The following is a 19,578-nucleotide window of genomic DNA, read 5'->3' as shown; positions in this document are numbered from 1 at the left end:
AAAGTAATTGCAGATAAATAATACGCAGGTACTGCGACACACACCTCAATATTGGAGTGGCCAAGACATTTGACTTCGGACTGCTCAATCCCATAAAAATCAAACTTTAGTGAGACAGATCCAAATTCTGTGCATTGTTATTAATTCCCTAAATTTATTTTGGAAAATAAAAGGTACATCATGGTTGTCGTCCGTTTTATTGTAGTTTCTGAACAGCTTAGCCAACAAACAAGGCCAACAAAACTTGCTCACCAACGATCTGACACAGTTATTAATAACAGGAAAAATTGGAGCAAATTGTATCACAAATGTACGCCTGCTGATGGGGGACATAGATTTACATTTTTTTACTTAAGGAAGTTGTCTGGTCACAGCATATTGATGATGTACAAATTAAAAGGAGCTTTGACTTGCAGCTCCACCGAAAGTATTTTCATCTAGCAGAGCAAATAACAGCTGATTGATGGGGATTCCAAGTGTCGGACTCCACCAATCTGACCCCACCTATCCATTGGATAGGTCATCAATATATTAAGACTGAAAACCCCCTTTAATCACAGACAAAAATGCACCCAATTTCTAAAATATTTATAAATTTGGTGGATTTTTATTCGGTACAAAACAATTTAGATGAATCTCTCCAATATGGCTCAGAATAGTGATATGAATATATTACCATTTACTATATGCTGAAAATGATGAACCATATATTATAGACTGTATAAGCAATAAATATAACAGCCATGAATAAAATGAGACATTTTTTGAAACATAGTATGTAAATTAATAGACAGATGGCAAGTCTAAAGTCAATCCTTGAGTGCTTCTGACAGGCAAAATTTTCAACTATTAATTTCTAAGTCTAAAAAAATAGCACAGAAGCAGATAGAAACATGGAAGGGGTGAAGAAGTAGAAAAATATGTTGCATTATAGAGGCATTTATGTAATAAAGAAAGAGGAATCCAGCTCCATGGAAATACAAAACTTTTCTTTATTGGTGTGAATAGAAACGCTTCAGTGGGTGAATTTAGAATGCCATGGTAATGGATAAAACAACTAGTTTCAGGTAGTAAAACTCTTGAACACACCAATATAGAAGCGTTTGCATTTCTGTGGAGCTGAATTACTCTTTCTTTGCAATTATCCACGTCTAAGGCACGGACCCTTCCTCTGCTCTAGATCTTCAAGCAGTGCATGCGGGTAAGGTGGACTTTATCTTTCCCCACATTTATGTAGTAACTGCTTTGAGGATATTTAATTGTACTGCTATTTTGTGATAGGCACAAAGGTATAATACATTTTCTGTGGATCTTATTAGTAGGTTGGCACTACTTATTAGCACTAAAAAAAAGTCTACAGCAATGACTGGTACTTTGATGAAGTCTATATTGTCTGCATCAATTAGTCATTATTGTGACTCCCAAAAAAGCTGTTCTTCCTTTTTAATTCATTAGCTTAAAATTCCATTTGCAGACTAACTTTTTTGCATGGATAATGAGCACAAAACAGAAATCATAATGGTGTAGCAACTATGGAATGTGCAATGACTCCCCCGGTATAGAGCATAGCAGATGGAATGTGATACTTTCAAGAAAAAGAGGATAATGATGACAATTGGACATTGTCAGCCACAAATCTCCTTCAACTGGTCACCACCTGATTACTCATGCTGAATGCTGAAGAACATTGAAATGTCCTTGAGAGGAAGAGAGCTGTAGGTTGTAGACGCTGAGAAGGAGGAGTGTCAAATTGGAGCCAGTAAAGTTTCATCAGGCGAGTGACTGGGTGCGGTGCAAAATTCACTGCTGGGGATGCAGGTCAGGAGCAGAGGCACCGCAGACCAGGAGCTGCAGGCTGAGACCTGAAATGACTAGTGAGTGCTAAGATGGAGGTGGTTTGAATAGCAGCATGTGGAGAGAATTGGGACAGTAAGAGCTGTAGAGGGAGCCAGATTTGATCAGATGAGTGTGGTGTCTGTAGTTAAATACTAACTGCCCAAATGCCATCCCAGTGGAGAGTAATAATTAAAGAGGGTAGTAAAAAGATGGAACTGAACATGGTTCACAGAGACTCCCACTATGATATATATTGGGGAAGAGCTGAAATAGGATAGGGTATAACTTCTTGATAATTGGGGTCCAACCACTGAGACTTCTGGTAATCGCAAGAATGAGGTTCTGAGACTTGGGAACCAAGCTTGGAAGATTCCCATCTTCAATGGAATGGAAGTGCACAAGCTCAACCTCTGCACTATTACCATTAGTTGTCTTTCCGGTTGTCAGAAATAGTCAAGTCTCCAAGAATCATCAGCATGATAGGAATATGAGCCAAGAGGTGAGGAGTCTCCCTGCAAGAGGTCAAAGTTACTAAAAAGTTTGTTCAAGTGTTGTGCCTCTCTCTCGTTGGTAACTGATATGCTTAATTTGCTTCTTCACAAAAATCAATATTGCATACACAGTGTCCTTTCTGCAGCTTTCAGTTGACCACACACATTAGATTAATATGGTTTGGATCCAGGATGTAATTAGACCTCTGCTGTCAGAGAAAAGAAAGCCCTGACATATTAGATTTCAACAATTATTTAATTTCACAAAAGATAAGTACATCTCTGTGTGTCTCTAAATGAATTGAGGAATTGGAGAAAATGGCTGTCAGTAAGACAAGCATACACTTCTATAACAGATGTTAAGAGGTAAATATCCACAACTTACAGTGCCATCTGTTCTTCTATTGGTTTGAAATTTTCACAATTAGCTGTAAACAAAAAACATGACAATATACATATCATAATTATAATATAATTAGCATAGTTATGCTAGATACAAATTGCAAATGTTAACACTAAACCTAAACATTAAAGGGTTATTCTTAAGTTGTCTCCGGGCATCACACAGTTCTGCAGTGTCATATCTTCCTGGTTTCTGGCAGGACAAGAACTTTCCCTTAAGTGACAATTCTGGTGAGTAGCAGAGCTGTTGTGTTAGTGGAACTGTAAAGCTCAGCACAAATTCTGCTGTAACACTTTCAATGGTCAGTGATTTATTTTGAGTCTACACTGTTATCACAATATTTGCACATAGAGATGCATTTGCATTTGAACAAGCACATGGCTTGTGACATGGAGAGCCACAGTTGTGATTCAACAGGATTGATAAAGACAGCAAGTCGGGAGCTGAAAGGGAGGGGGATTGAGGTAAGCAGCTAACTGCTGTTTATTAGTTATCGGGCTTCAGAGAGGCGGCTGGTATGTTAGGTGATACCTCCTCTCCTGTAGTGCACACTCTCGGCCAGAGTCTGTCCAGGCACTAGTGGCTGAACTCCCAAGCTGTACACAATGAAAGAAAAAAGTGCTCATTGCAGGGGAATCAAAGCAGATCAAAAAGTCAATTCAATTGCAAACTTCCTTAGCAAATTAATAACTTGTGAATACCCATTTAATAAAAGATGTATATCTTTTTACCATGTTAGCCAATAGATAGAAAAATATTCAGAATTGAGAGTCCTCAGTGGTTGATACCTAAGTGGTTGACACTCTCAGTGCTGGAATGAATGTGTTGCATGGATTTATGTCTTTTTACATCAATTAAGGAATTTGCTTTCAAAACCTGGTGGGGGCATCACAACACATTAGGAGACCCCAATCAGAGGACTATAAAACATCCGGACTCCTTATCTATGCACTGGTCCAATATTTATGTTTCTCCCTCTCCCATATTGATAGTTCTGCTTCACGTCACTTGTCTTATCTATTGCATTTTTTCTGTATTGTGCATAAATATGTGACTCTTCAGATTTTGTATTAGTCTAGCCTGAAGAAGAGACCTGAGTAGTCTCGAAAGCTTGCAATGTGTTACCATCTTTTCAGTTAGCCATTAAAAGGTATCAACCACTGAGGACTCTCAATTCTGAATATTTTTCCATTTAATAAAATGCATTGATAGTAGCCTTTTTGGAGAGTTTGGCATATAATAAAGAACTATGCCTTGTCAACTTTTCTTAGCTCAATTTAGAAATATCTATATTTGAAGAAGTGAAGCAATACAGTACATTTCTTTAAAAACATTTTTGCTCTCAATGTTAGCTTTAATGTTCTTACATGAATTTTGTTTTGATGAGTTGTGACACAAGATACTGTCGGTCATTTCACCAAACACAATGTGCATTATAGGAAGGCAGATCCCATTGCAGAGTGCACCAAGCGACCCAATGATCATATAGAGCACATCCAGCCCATCTGCAAATCGAAACTAAAAAAAGGAATCAGATATAAAGGAAATAAGATTCAAGTTTAGTATGTCCAATGCTATAAACCAATAAACCAATCCAGTAAACCAAGCATGCATGTGAGACTTGTAAAATGTGAAAGTCTACTGGAATTAAAGACTCTGATAGTATGATTTGCAAATTTTGCTAATTTTCTGAAATTCCTGACTTGTAAAGTTGTGGCATTTCATTAAGATTTAGTGTTATGTTTCCTTCAAGTATCTATACCCAGGCAATGGTGGAGATTGGAGTACCAGCTAATATGTGTCCCTCCAATGGTTTGCGAAAGTATCCACCCTCTTTGGCAGTTTTCATCTTTTGCTACCTCACAACCTGTAATTTCACTTTTTTTGAGGGTTTGCACCAGTTCACGTAAATAACATGTCTACAACTGTGACTTTTTTTTTTTTTTTTTTTTTTTATTGTGAAGAAACAATGAATAGGACAAAATAACTGAAAACGTCAGTGTGGATAACCATTCACCTCCTAAAGTCAGAACTTTGTAGAGCCTCCTTTTGAGGCAATTACAGCTGCAAGTCACTTTCGACAAGTCTCTAAGAGCTTTCAAAATCTTGCCACTGTGATTTTTTTTGTGATTGTTATTTTCTCAAGTCAAAAATACTTTTGCAAGCTACTGTACGTACAAATTAGTTGGTACTCCAACTTCCACCATTACCTGGGCATAGATACTCGATGACTACATTATATTTATTTGTATATACCCACCATATCTCTTAATGTTGATATGTTTACTGTATATCTAATTTATGATTGATGCCTTTTATTATTGGGTTTCCACAGTAGTTTGCAAACCAATTTGTCATTTTCTTTGTATGTTGGGATTTTGTACATGTCCTTTTTAATGTTTTGTCTAGTTTTTGTGTATTTTGTGTCTTTTTTTGTTTGCACCAAATTCATTATTCTAGTGGTGAATTTCTTTTAAAGTTTATTTTGTCTGTGCTTGCCTGTTTTTTATTTTCAACTTTCGTGATCCCAGATACTTTTAATCAAAAAGTAGCAAAATTTGATGCAAACCCTCCTCCCACGATGTTATTTTGAGTAGGCCAGCATTTTGGTGCAATTTTTGCATTATTCTGTGAAATGTGCGAGTTTTTGCACGAAAAGGTCGCAAAAAACTGGTCAATACAGAAAAAAGACCATTTTCGCTTTGCACCAAATTCATGAATTGCTTGTGGCATTTTAAAGAATTTGACTCCAAAAACGGCAGCTAATACCACAAGATAAAAAAGGAAAGTGGCTTAAAAAAAACTCGCAAATGATGAATCAGTGCCTATATTTTCTTCTGGTGGATCCAAGGAACATTAGTCCAACAGTGATTATGCCTGTTCAATCATAGACCACAGAACACATTGTTTGTTTTCAACCCTTCCTAAATTTTCTTTAAAGAATACTTTGAAAATGTTGCACTTAAAGTAAAACGGGATTTTAATGTGTTGTAAAGTGATTAAAGTTGAAACTTACTAATATACTTGAATTAAGAAAGCTCAATTGAACTTAAGATATCAGGTCTAGAGTTGAGCGACTTTGCCTTTTCTTGGGTCGAGTCGGGTTTCATGAAACCCGACTTTCGCAAAAGTCGGGTCGAACGAAATCGGCCGATTTTTGTGAAAAGTCGAAGGCCGACTGAAACACGAAACCCAATGCAAGTCAATGGGGAAGCAAAGTCGGCAGGGAGTGGAGGCCAGGAAACACACCTACAGTGTGCTTTCGAATGCCAAAAACATCAAATCTTATTACTGAAGCTTTTCAACCTTAATTTACTTCATAATACTAGTTACGCACTGAAAAATAGGGGTTATTTGGCTAAATTTGTGGGGGGGTAGGGCTGGCTCCAGGTTTTCATGTGCCCTGGGCCAAAGAGCGCCCCTTTAACACATACCACAACTCATGATGCTCCGATACGGCAGAGAAATAGCGGTATAGTACAATGAAAAATACTTCACTTTTTACATCTCATGACTGATATCCATTTTAAATTCTCCAATAGCTCCAAAAACGGACAGTATCTTACTCCATACAGTATTATGGCCACCGCATAGTGCGCTATACAGAGTAATGAGGCCCATATATTTCACCATACAGAATCATTGGTCCCATATAATGTTTGAAACAGTATATGATGAGCTCCACATAATGCTACAGTATATGTTGGACCTCATGGATGAAGCTGCACTGTCTTATGGGCCCAAATAATGCTCTATATATAATGGGCCCCATTTCTAATGTTCTAGTGTATAATGGGCCCTGTAAATGCTGCTCCAGTGTCTGATGTCCACCTTTGGAATGCTCCAGTGTATGTTGAGCCCTATATATCATTCTACAGAGTATAGTGCTCCCCAAAAATTGCTGTCCCAACATTGAAAACAATTAAATAAGTCTCCTCAAATAAGTCTCCTCACTAGGGAATCCCTGTACTAGTCTGGGCATACAGACGTGATGTCATTGCGCTCTCTGATCAGAATATCACTGTCAGGAAACGCGGAAGACGTCATGGCGGTGGAGCAGGGAGAGGTAAGTATTTCAACTTTGCAAGTGCTGTGATCCAGAGCAAACAGGGGGGGCCCACTCATTGGCGACGGCACTGGCACAGGGCCCCTCATAGTATGGTGGTGTGTCTGATGGCGGGTGGGCTGAACCTGCACTTTCAGCTGCACATTCCTTTTTGTCACCGTGTAAGGTGGTACAGTATATGGGAAGGGTAACCTGAGTTTCATCTGGGTCACATTCAGGCTGTGTAGAGTGCGAGGGAAATGTAGTGGTCTGGGTCAATGTACCAGCAGAATCATCTAGCAGTGGCTGGGCCTCAGTGCACTTGTGGCGCCCCCAGGAGTACGGTCGCCACAGTGGCATTACCTTCCTCCTAGGGAGTGTGATGTCATGCTTGGGAGCAACGAAGGATCTCTCTAGCAGTTAAACCAACACACAACACATTTCCCACTCCAGGCCAGCAGGGAGACCTCTGAACCTGACTGCTGAGGAGCTGCTGTCTGTGGTCAGGAGGAGGTAAGTTAGGGCAGTCTGTGAAGGGAAGGGGAAGTGTGTGGACATGAGAAGGGGAGCTGGAGGATGAGCAGAGTTAAGGCTCACTCTTAGCTTGAGCGCATGGTCCAGATTCCGGTCTCCGAGTTTGTAGGGACACTGATGTTCCTGCAGCAGAAACCGGAGGAAGTAGCAGCTGTAAATGCTCTATACCCAACTAAGGCTCGGAGGCCCCAGCAGCGACGTGTGTGAGCCAGAAGGAAAAGGCTACGGCTGCCTGCCATACGAGAAAGTTCCAAGAGAGAGTCAACAGGGGGAACTTCATTGAACTCAGCACTGCGAGTACCTCAGATAAGCGCTAGAACGGAGGCCACACTACCTATCTGCAGAGAGAGATTTCCAAATTGGCTTCCAGACTGACCAACTCCTTCTCCATCTGTACTCTGGGTCCTGGATGGCACTTATCAAGTACAGGTAAAGGAACTGCATGACTGTGTCTGTTCTCTTTCTCCTGCACCTGGCACACGGCTCTGCTACATCCTGCACTGCACACCATCTACTAACTCTTTCATGTGCCCTGCGACAATGGCCATACCTGTGCAGGGCTTCTACATCTTAGCTGCACCACAACTTCTGTCCCAGAGAAGTGCCACTGCAGTGCTGGTCAATCTACTCAGAAACCACAGGTGGCGTCACGTAGCATTCACCTATAAACATAATTCACCCCTTTGCATGGATGCCCAGGGCCACTGAACGGGTCACCACCAATGTGACACATCCCAGGGAGACACCGTCCCGGTACCAATTAACCCCACTGCCCTGCCTGGCCACCCACACTCCATGTCAGATTCATCTTGGACTGGGGAATTCACGATTTGACTTGATAACCCATGCATGGTATGATAGAAAGAGCTACATGGACTAATGTGAAGTGTGGCCTGCTGCATCATTCACTTTGGGTGGGGGTGCAGGAGGCAAGGAAAGGGGTTCTTCCTGACCAGGAGCCAGCACTTGACGACTCAGTCCTTGCATTTTTTGAAACTTCAGAAGAGGAGGGCATATTTGCTGGAGTCTGTTTCGGCAATGTAAGCCCAAACCAGTTCCTCATGCTCCGGCTTTAAAAACGATTAACCTACTCCCAGAAAAGGTAGCCTTCCAGGCATTCCGTAGACAGACCATGATGCAGGCTCAACACCTCCTGCCTTAGCTGCTATTGTGCTTTTGCCACTACCAGCAGATGCACCACCACCATCAGCACCAGCTGGCCCCCCCACGCCCACGTCCTCGGCCTCTTCCACCAAACTTCCAAATTTAGCACAAAATAGACACAAAATAACATCACATATATGGCACTGTATCAGAAGCATACAGCTCTATTCAGTCAAAGGATAATTGTCCATCTTCATATATATTCCATCAGTCACACAGAGACACTCCCAGGCTCAGTATGGATTAGACAAGAATATAAAAAGTAGGCAAAGTGTACAGTATCATCAGATAGCAGGTTTATATAGCATAGTTTAAACATTAACAATGTACGTCTATATATCAGGAGTAGTGTTGAGCCACCCCGCTAGTGTTTTGGTTCGTCAAACAGGAGGCAAGTTCGTCGAATGTTCGTCGAACCACACTGAAAACAATGGCAGGCAAACACAAACACATACTAACACATACAAAACAATTACAAAACACCTTAAAAGGTGTCCTAAAGCCGACAAAATGCTCAGAAGCCAAAAATAACATATGGAAAAGGGCAACTACATTTACAAAAGAGGTGGAGGAGTAAAAGGAGGAGGTGGAGGAGACACAGATCAAGGCTTGTCATGCCCTTATGAAGTCAAGAAAGTCTGGACTAAAAATGTAAAAACCAAACCCAAAAAAACAAAATCTGAAAATGAACACGATCATATACCGTCGTACTTCCCCCCGATAAATTATGGCAACTGGCGATCGGGTGGCGTTATTCCCATGAACCTCCAAACAGCGTCCATGAAGCCAAAGTGTTTGCTTTCCGGGGGCAGTATGATTGCAAAGCTGAACCTTAAAGGAATGTCCAAAAGGGCACCACCAGGAGTGGAGCCTGTGGCTTAATTGGACTCCACCCGGGAAACCACAACCTTGCCACCTCAAAAAAAGATGCACACATAGAAAGCTTTGTCGCTTGTGTGTGTGTGGTGTGGTATGTCCGTTTGTAGTTGTGCTAACGATTTGTCAGCTTTATTCCGTTAACGAACGAGACTCCGGCATGCCCCTGCGGTACGCATAAAGCTTAATAGAGGTATACGCATGGCTCTGGCACGCGCGATCGAGCAATAACAGGGCTATCATGGCCTTCCATGTCCGGGGCTACATGCGCGCTACACTGAAAGGACCATATTTTGTCGCTTACAGGTGCAGATAACCCGCTGAACACCGTTAGTGATGGGGATCTTGGATTCCAATAATTCGCCGTGAACGATGATTTCCCAGTAAGTGCAGGTCAACAGCAATTCCTGATTTCGGCCTAACCGCCATTCCAGAAAAAATGCAAAACATTACGTGTCCAAACAACAGGTGCTGTAGCTTGCTTAACAGCTCTGCAGCCGTTCTCAGGCCCAGTATGGATTCTACAAGATTCGAGAAAGTAGATAAAGGGTACAGTTTCACCGGATAACACGTGTATATGTTGCATAGTTTACACATTAAAATCCTATGTGTATCGATCAGGAGGCAGGCTCAGACGGTCTCAGGCCCAGTATGGATTAGACCAGATTATACAAAGTTGAGATAGGGTACATTATCACTGGACAGCAGGTATATAGAGCATAGTTTAAACATTTAAAATCTCTGTGTTCTCTGCATGGATTACACAACAATCTAAAAACTAGAAAAAAGGAAATGTATTTCAAGCGTACACCATGATACACTTTTGGTGGTATTTTTAAATCTTCATTTATATTTCTGTCTCAGTAAGACAGCCCAGACTCTCTGCAATAGGAAATTAGATGCATACAATTATTTACCTAAAGTCTAGTGATTGCAGAAATCTACGAATTACTATTCACGGGAACAACTTCCATCACAATTCTCAGAGGCGATGCTGATTCTCAATTAATTAGTGTGTGGACACAGCAAAAACCTTTCTTTGTGAAGAAAGTGTTGCTGTATCGCAGTACCGTTGATCCCATCGCCGTTACTCATGTCCATCCAATTTTGATCACAGGGAGAGATGTAAACATGGTGCTCACTGCCTATCATGATCTGTCACGTAACTTTGGAGTGCAAAACACAGAATCCACAGGCCGTAGGCGATTCAATTGGATTGGCATGAGAGGGAGGGCACATTTAAAAATGTGCGCTGGAATGTCACACGTCTGTGGGTAGGAAAACTGTTAAAGTTGATGAGAAACCACCACTGCATCTCATTGTGAGTCGACGTCCATAAGAAATGGAAGCCATTGATCATCTGAAGCTGGATCCCGGCCAGCGGGACAGGGCATAGCTACGTCTTAACCATCATCTTCTATCAGTTCACCAAATTTGAAGTGCCAGTCCCAGTGATGGATTTGACAGCCCAGACTACACAGCGGAGGAGCAGGGAGAGGTAAACACTGCAAATGCTGGGGCCCTGCCCAAGCAAGGGGGGCCCACTCGTGGGCGTCGGCACTGGCACTGGGCCCCTCATAGTACGGTGGTGTGTCTGACGGCGGGTGTGCACCACCACCGTCAGAGACACTTGATTGCACTATGAGGGACCCTGTGCCAGTGCCCACACCCACGAGTCGGCCCACCCACCTGTCCAGGGCAATGGCACTCGAACGGTTGCATGCGCTCGGTGGTGACCACGGCCATTGGGGGGAGGAGGCTGCCCAGTTAGGGAGGTTTACAAAATGGCATATATTGATGTCGGACATTCACCTGCTGCTAAAGGCAAAATTGGTCAAGTCCCAGGAACAGGCGGACCAAAGAAAACAATTTTTCTGGCAACCTATGTGTCATCAGGGTAAGGTGGGACAAAATCCTTGGAAACCCATGCATGGTTCATTTTAATGAAGGTTAGATCATCCACATTTTGGGTCGACAGACGGGTCCTTTTTTCTGTCAGTATTGATCCAGCAGCACTGAAGACTCTTTCCGATAGCACACTTGCAGCTGGGCATGCGAGCTCCTGTAAGGCATATTGTGCCAATTCAGGCCAGGTGTCCAGTTTAGCTGCCCAATAGTCAAATGGGAATGACCTGTGAGGGAGAACATCGATATGGGAGGAAAAGTAGTTTGTAACCATACTTGACAAGTGCTGTCTCCTGTCACTTTCAATCGATGCAGTATTACTAGTCGTGTGAGCGGGACTTGAAATATCAGTCCACAACATGGTCATGAAACCCCTGTCTCCAACGCCACTTCTGATGTGTCCACCACCAACACCGCTTCCAAGTTGCCCCCAGCCCCTACGGCTCGTGTGAGAACCATCACCGCTGCTGTGTGCTGGGAATGCCTCAACCAACCGGTTTACCAGAGTAGCTTGTTTATTAGCCAATATTAGATTCTCCTGTGGCATGATGTTTTGGAATTTGCCTTTATAGCGTGGATCCAGGATGCTGGCCAACCAGTAGTCATCATCGTTCATCATTTTGGCAATGCGTGGGTCCCTTTTTAGGATCTGCAAGGCATAATCTGACATGTGGGCCAATGTTCCCGGTGTCAATGATGCACTGCGAGTGCTGGGTGGAGGAGCACTTTCTGGCAAATCCACATCCCTCCAGTCACGCACAAACCCTGTACCAGACCTTGCAAAGCCAACATTTTCTCTTGCCCCACGAGAAGCATCCTCCTCCCCTAAATAATCATCCCCATCATCATCCTCCTCCTCTTCTTCCTCCACCTTGTCCACAACAGTTCCCTGACCAGACAATGGCTGACTGTCATCAAGGCTTTCCTCCTCCTCTTTCTCCTCATCAACCTCGGCTGCAGACGCCTGCTCCTTAATGTGCGTCAAAGTTTGCATGAGCAGACACATAAGTGGGATGCTCATGCTTATGATGGCATCATCAGCGCTTACCAGCCGTGTGCATTCCTCAAAACACTGAAGGACTTTACAGAGGTCTTTCAGCTTCGACCACTGCACACCTGTCAACTCCAAGTCTGCCTTCAAAGTGCCTGCCTGTGTATCCTCCCACAAATGCATTTCAGCCTGCCTTTGTTCGCACAGCCGCTCAACCATGTGCAGGGTGGAGTTCCACCTTGTAGCAACGTCAATAATTAGGCGGTGCTTGGGAAGGTGGAGCAATCGCTGCAGCTTCTGCATACGACTGGAGTGTACCGGCGACCGGCAGATGTGCGAGCACAGTCTTCGAACCTTAAGGAGCAGGCCAGTTCAATCCGGATAATTAGTGAGGAAGCACTGCACCACCAGGTTCAAGGTGTGAGCCAAGCAAGGTATGTGTCTGAGTTTTGAAAGGGCTATGGCTGCCACAAAATTCCGGCCGTTATCACTAACTACCTTACCTGCCTCAAGATGTAGACTGCCCAGCCATGACTCAGTTTGTCGCTGAAAGTAGTCGGCCAGTACCTCTGCGGTGTGTCTGTCGCCCAAACACATCATCTGCAACACAGCCTGTTGACGCTTTCCACTAGCTGATCGATAGGTGGACACCTCGTTTGCAACACTGCCAACTGCGGATCCAGTGCTCGTGCGACTGCGCTCTGTGGACCAGCTTTCGCTTCTGGAGGAGGAGGATTGAACGCCTACAGCCAACTGTTTCCTATACCATGGGCTAGGCAGCACTGTGCCACCACCGCTGTCCTCTGTGGACCCTGCATCCACCACCAGCTTGAGTGCATGTACAATGCGGCCTTTCACATGAAGGTGGAGGGCTGGGATGGCTTTGCGAGAAAAGAAGTGGCGACTGGGTAGTTCATAGCGTGGAACTGCGTAGGCCATTAGTTCGCGGAAAGCTGCGCTTTCAACCAACCGATAGGGCATCATCTCTAACGAGATTAGTTTGGCAATGTCAGTGTACGCGGATGAGAGGATGAGTACTTTTTTGTCCTACTCATAGTCTCTGGTAGGGTGAGCTGGACTTGAGAGCTGGATATGGTGGAAGTAGCGGTGGACATGGCCGACTGAGAGAGGGTTGATGATGGTGAAGGAGTTGGTGTTCTTTCTGATGGCCTAGATTCAGTCTTTCGTTGCAATAGCAGTGTGATTCCCTGAATTATTTGCCCTTGCGACGACAACTCAACATTTGCTGCTGGTGGTGTGCTAACCGGTGGACTTACAGTGGGGGAAACAATGTTGCGTTGCTGACTACCTTCTTTGGGAGCAGTAGCACATGTGGTACGTGAGTTTTGGTAGTCCATCCACGCTTGCAAGTGCATGGTGGTTAAATGTCTTAGCATGCAACTGGTAGTCAAATTTCTCAGATTTTTCCCTCAGCTAAAGGTCTTTGCGCACTTCTTACAGATTACCTTTACCTGATCATTAGGATTTTGTTCAAAAAAGGGCCACACTGCACTCTTCCTACTAGGGAAGACAGTTTGAGGCCTTGCACGCTGTGCTTTTTTGACCCCCTGGCCAAGCTGTCCTTCAATTTTTTGGGTTTTTGTAACCCAATTTTGGACTGCTCCGGGCCTGCCAGATAACAACTGTTGCAATGTCGATGCCCGCTGTGGATGCTCCTCCTCCTCTTCTGAGCTATTGGCAGCGGCACACTCTACCCCCAATGGATGCCAATATGGGTCAACAACTGGGTCATCCATCACCTCCTCTTCAATGTCATGTGCACCTTCCTCTGTGACACCGTGTATGGTGGTATAGTATGCGGGAGGGGGCACCTGAGTTTCATCAGGGTCAGATTCTGGCTCAGTACACTGCGAGGACAATGTAGTGCTCTGAGTGAATGTACCAGCAGATAAATCTAGCAGTGGCTGTGCATCAGTGCACTCCATGTCAGATTCATCTTGGCCTGGGTAATTCATGATTTGACTTGATAACCCAGGCATGGTATGTGAAAACAGCTCCATGGAGTAATCTGTAGTGTGGCCTACCGCATCCTTCAATTTTGGTAGGGGTGAAGGACACAAGGAAAGGTGTGGTTCATGACCATGAGCCTCCAATGACGACTCAGTGCTTTTATTTTTTAAAACTTCAGAAGAGGAGGCGATAGAGCTGGAGGCTGAGTCAGCAATGTAAGCCAAAACTTGTTCTTGAAGCTCCGGCTTTAGAAGTGGTTTACCTACTCCCAGAAAAGGGAGCCTTCGAGGCCTTGTGGAGCCAGATGATGACGCAGCCTCAACATCTCCAGTATTAGGTGCTATTTTGCTTTTGTCACTACCAGCAGATCCACCACCAACACCAACACCATCATTACCAGCTGCCAACCCCCGCCCACTTCCACGGACTCTTCCACCACACTTCCTCATTTTTTGGAAAAATTTACCCAAATTTACACCAACTCTCTGGTACTGTAAAACAAGGTACAAGGTGTATATAGTACTGGGGAGAATTGGAATGTCTCTACACTTCAGGACACTGTGGGATTCAGTCAGGCCATGTTTATTTAACACCGCAATATGACAGGTAGATTCTCTATGCTGTTAGAAGGGTGTATAGAGGACTGTGGAGAATTGGAATGTCTCTACACTTCAGGAGACTGTGGGATTCAGTCAGGCCATGTTTATTTAACACCGCAATATGACAGGTAGATTCTCTATGCTGTCAGAAGGGTGTATAGAGGACTGTGTAGAACTGGAATGTCTCTACACTTCAGGACACTGTGGGATTCAGTCAGGCCCTATTTATTTAACACCTCAATGTGACCGGCAGAAATTGCCTAGTGTATGACAAACTACAAGGTGTATACAGAATTTGGCAGAACTGGAATCTCCCTACAGTGTAGGTCTGTAAGAACGGAACAAATCCTCAACTTATCCTTACAGGGTCACACACAGCTTCACTGTGGCCATGATAACAGCCGTTACACGGCACTGAGAGAGGAGTGTGTACGTACACCGCTGTCCAGTGTAGGTAAAATTGTCAAGCTCCGTGTTTTAGTGTACGGACTGACACACGCTGTCTCTCTATAGTTTTGAATGTAATCAACCACCAAATATACTAAACTGTTTGAAAACTAGACAAAACTATAAGGTGGAGGTCTGTAAGAACGGAACAACTCCTCGACTTATCCTTACAGACTCACACACAGATAGTTTCACTGTGGCCGTGATAACAGCCGTTACACGGCACTGAGAGAGGAGCGTGCACGTACACCGATGTCCAATGTATGTAAAATTGTCAAGCTCCGTGTTTTAGTATACAGACTGACACAAGCTGTCTCTCTATAGTTTTGAATGTAATTAAACAGCAAATATACTAAACTGTTTGAAAACCAGACAAAACTATAAGGTGGAGGTCTGTAAGAACGGAACAACTCCTCGACTTATCCTTACAGAGTCACACACAGATAGCTTCACTGTGGCTGTGATAACAGCCGCTACACGGCACTGAGAGAGGAGTGTGCACGTACACCGCTGTCCAGTGTATGTAAAATTGTCAAGCTCCGTGTTTTAGTGTACGGACTGACACACACTGTCTCTCCATAGTTTTGAATGTAATCAACCAGCAAATATACTAAACTGCTTGAAAACTAGACAAAACTATAAGGTGGAGGTCTGTAAGAACGGAACAACTCCTCGACTTATCCTTACAGAGTCACACACGGATAGCTTCACTGTGGCCGTGATAACAGCCGTTACACGGCACTGAGAGAGGAGCGTGCACGTACACCAATGTCCAATGTATGTAAAATTGTCAAGCTCCGTGTTTTAGTATACAGACAGACACACGCTGTCTCGCTATAGTTTTGAATGTAACTAAACAGCAAATATACTAAACTGTTTGAAAACCAGACAAAACTATAAGGTGGAGGGCCTGACAGCGGTGGTCCTTGCGTGTCGGGCTCTGAGTGATGGGCCGGGGTCATCATGTGGCATCGCTGGGTTTGAATACTAAATTGCCTTTTTTTTATGGCAGCGAATTACAGTTCGGCATTCTGGTTGATTATTTGTGTAAATTGCTTTTCGCTCTCGCTTTACTACAAGCCAAGCACTTACATCTTGGTCTGTAAGAACGGAACAACTCCTCGACTTATCCTTACATAGTCACACAAAGATAGCTTCACTGTGGCAGTGATAACAGCCGTTACATGGCACTGAGAGAGGAGCGTGCACGTACACCGCTGTCCAGTGTATGTAAAATTGTCAAGCTCCGTGTTTTAGTATACGGACTGACACACGCTGTCTCGCTATAGTTTTGAATGTAATCAAACAGCAAATATACTAAACTGTTTGAAAAGCAGACAAAACTATAATGTGGAGGTCTGTAAGAACGGAACAACTCCTCGACTTATCCTTACAGAGTCACACACAGATAGCTTCACTGTGGCCATGATAACAGCCGTTACAAGGCACTGAGAGAGGAGCGTGCACGTACACCGCTGTCCAATGTATGTAAAATTGTCAAGCTCCGTGTTTTAGTATACGGACTGACACACGCTGTCTCTCCATAGTTTTGAATGTAATCAAACAGCAAATATACTAAACTGTTTGAAAACCAGACAAAACTATAAGGTGGAGGTCTGTAAGAACGGAACAACTCCTCGACTTATCCTTACAGAGTCACACACAGATAGTTTCACTGTGGCCGTGATAACAGCCGTTACACGGCTCTGAGAGAGGAGCGTGCACGTACACCGCTGTCCAGTGTATGTAAAATTGTCCAGCTCCGTGTTTTAGCATATGGACTGACACACGCTGTCTCTCCATAGTTTTGAATGTAATCAAACAGCAAATATACTAAACTGTTTGAAAACCAGACAAAACTATAAGGTGGAGGTCTGTAAGAATGGAACAACTCCTCGACTTATCCTTACAGAGTCACACACAGATAGCTTCACTGTGGCCGTGATAACAGCCATTACACGGCACTGAGAGAGGAGCGTGCACGTACACCGCTGTCCGGTGTGTGTAAAATTGTCAAGCTCCGTGTTTTAGTGTGCGGACTGACACACGCTGTCTCTCTATAGTTTTGAATGTAATCAAACTGCAAATATACTAAACTGTTTGAAAACCAGACAAAACTATAAGGTGGAGGTCTGTAAGAACGGAACAACTCCTCGACTTATCCTTACAGAGTCACACACAGATAGCTTCACTGTGGCCGTGATAACAGCCGTTACACGGTACTGAGAGAGGAGCGTACACCGCTGTACGGTGTGTGAAAAATGAACACTCAGTAACTCACAAGGACAAAACAATAAAATGTGGATTGCTTTGAAAAAAGCAGTTTGCTCAGCAGTGGGCACACAGCAATGCAGCTACCAGGTAGCCTTAAAAGGCAGCCTAATAATCAACAGAGCTGATGCACCAAAATATAGCCTCCCCTTGCACTGCACAGTGACTGCTGTGTTGTACAGGCAAAATCACTAGCAGCAGAATCAGTTATTGGTATCTTCTTCCCTGCCTAACACTCTCCCAACAGAATCAGCAGCAGCTCTCCCTATTCTGAGATCAGCATGAGTAACATGGCGGTCGGCGTCCCCACCCTTTTATACTCCCTGTGACGCCCCACAAAGCAAGCCAATCACTTGCATGACATCTCCAAGATGGTGGTGACCGCTGCCTATGTCATCACATTGCCCACAGTGTCCGTTCTTCCTGATTGGCTGCAAAAAGGGCACTCAAGCATCTTTTGAAAAACGACTTTGGCACGAAAGTGGCCGACCTCATGGCCGATCTCACGCTAAGGTCGGGTTTCGTTTCATGAAACCCGACTTTGGAGAAAGTCGGCGACTTTTCAATTTTTTCGACCCGTTTCGCACAACTCTAATCAGGTCTACTTCTGGCTATAATCCTCAACATATTTTAGCTTATTTTCAACAGTAGCATATCAGGACCATGCATCAAAGAGACTGTCTGACTGGATTATATCAATAAGTAAGGGCCCCATCACACATATCGACTCACCAGCGATCCCGACAACGATATGAACTTGTCAGGATCGCTGGTATATCGCTACATGATCGCTGGTGAGCTGCCAAACAGGCAGATCTCACCAGCAATCAGCACAAGCGACGACGAACGCGCACGTCGCTGTACACCTTAGATACCAGCATACCAGCTCGCTGGTGCAGGGAGCTCGTTTGCAAGGTAAACAGCGGGTTTCTAAGCGCCGTGCGGTGCTTAGAAACCCGCTGTTTACCTTGGTTACCAGCTCGCTGCACCAGCGCGCTGGTATCTACGGTACACTGTGGGTTTCTAAGCGCCGCGTGGCACTTAGAAACCCGCTGTTTACCTTGGATACGAGCTGGGAGCTCGCTGATCATTGCTTTCCCGCCTGCCAAACGCAGTGATGCATGCTGGCCAGTGGGAGACCAACGATCCGGGGGGCCAGTCGCTGATACCTGTCACACACAGCGATATCGCTGATGAGATCGCTGTTGCGTCACAAAACTTGTGACTCAGCAGCGATCTCGCTAGCGATCTCTCTGTGTGTGACGGGGGCTTAAGCCATCCCCCTTCTCGGATACTGCTGCAACTGAAATGATTCAGTCATTGTGCGTCCTTCATACTCCTCATTGTCACCTTCTCTTGTGTCAAAACACAACCGAAAGTGCAATTCTTGAGACCATATTGAATTCATATTTTAAGATAGGAATAGCTTTCTTAACTCAAGAAAATTATTACATATAAGATTTTTTTTCACTTGACAAACATTAGATCAGTTTTCTTACAACAGGACACCCCCTTTAAAGGTGTTCTATGCACTTTATACATAAAAGTATTTGTCCTTAAAATATTATATTAGAGTAATAATAAACTGTCATACACAACTGACGTACAATTGTACATTTTTGTGTGTCTGAATATTGCTTATTACTATCCAGTTTACAAGATTTATATATTCACATATATTCCATAATATAATGGTTTACTTACAATTTTGATGGGACCAACAGCCTTTGCTTTCTCTTTGCTCCCATTTTTTTCATTTTCCTGCCTTAAAACAAGGAAAGTACAAATTAAAGAGGTTATCCAGTAAAAAAAAAATATAATCTTAACAATGCTTTGAAATTTGAATTTGCTGACTTGCCGTAAAAATTTGATTAGAAGGGAATAAATTTCAATACTGGAATGCTGGTAATTAGTCACAAAACACTTGTGGGGGAAAGAAGAGAGAGAACCTTACACTCACAGAGGTGTGAGAGAGGTCTGTGCTGACCATAACAGCTCACAATGTACAGAAGAGACAACCTTGCTGATCATAAGAGCTTACACTC

At 43.8% G+C, this 19,578-nt stretch overlaps 1 protein-coding gene across 1 annotated transcript in view; it reads right to left on the bottom strand.

Annotated features, from left to right (window-relative positions):
• The window catches only part of LOC141095455 (ATP-binding cassette sub-family B member 5-like), a 184,396-nt gene that overhangs the window by 84,328 nt on the left and 80,490 nt on the right, over nucleotides 1-19,578 (bottom strand). Inside the window, exons 3-5 of the mRNA XM_073581462.1 lie at nucleotides 19,238-19,298; nucleotides 4,098-4,248; nucleotides 2,713-2,755 (exon numbers count right to left, since the gene is read on the bottom strand). Coding sequence (XP_073437563.1) covers nucleotides 2,713-2,755; nucleotides 4,098-4,248; nucleotides 19,238-19,298 — 255 coding nt within the window. The remainder of the gene's footprint in view (nucleotides 1-2,712; nucleotides 2,756-4,097; nucleotides 4,249-19,237; nucleotides 19,299-19,578) is intronic.

This window comes from Dendrobates tinctorius, unplaced genomic scaffold (assembly GCF_039654945.1).
Source record: "Dendrobates tinctorius isolate UK_male_01 unplaced genomic scaffold, ASM3965494v1 ptg000070l, whole genome shotgun sequence".
NCBI classification, from domain to species: Eukaryota; Metazoa; Chordata; class Amphibia; order Anura; family Dendrobatidae; genus Dendrobates; species Dendrobates tinctorius.
This window is presented reverse-complemented; position numbering and strand designations above follow the sequence as displayed.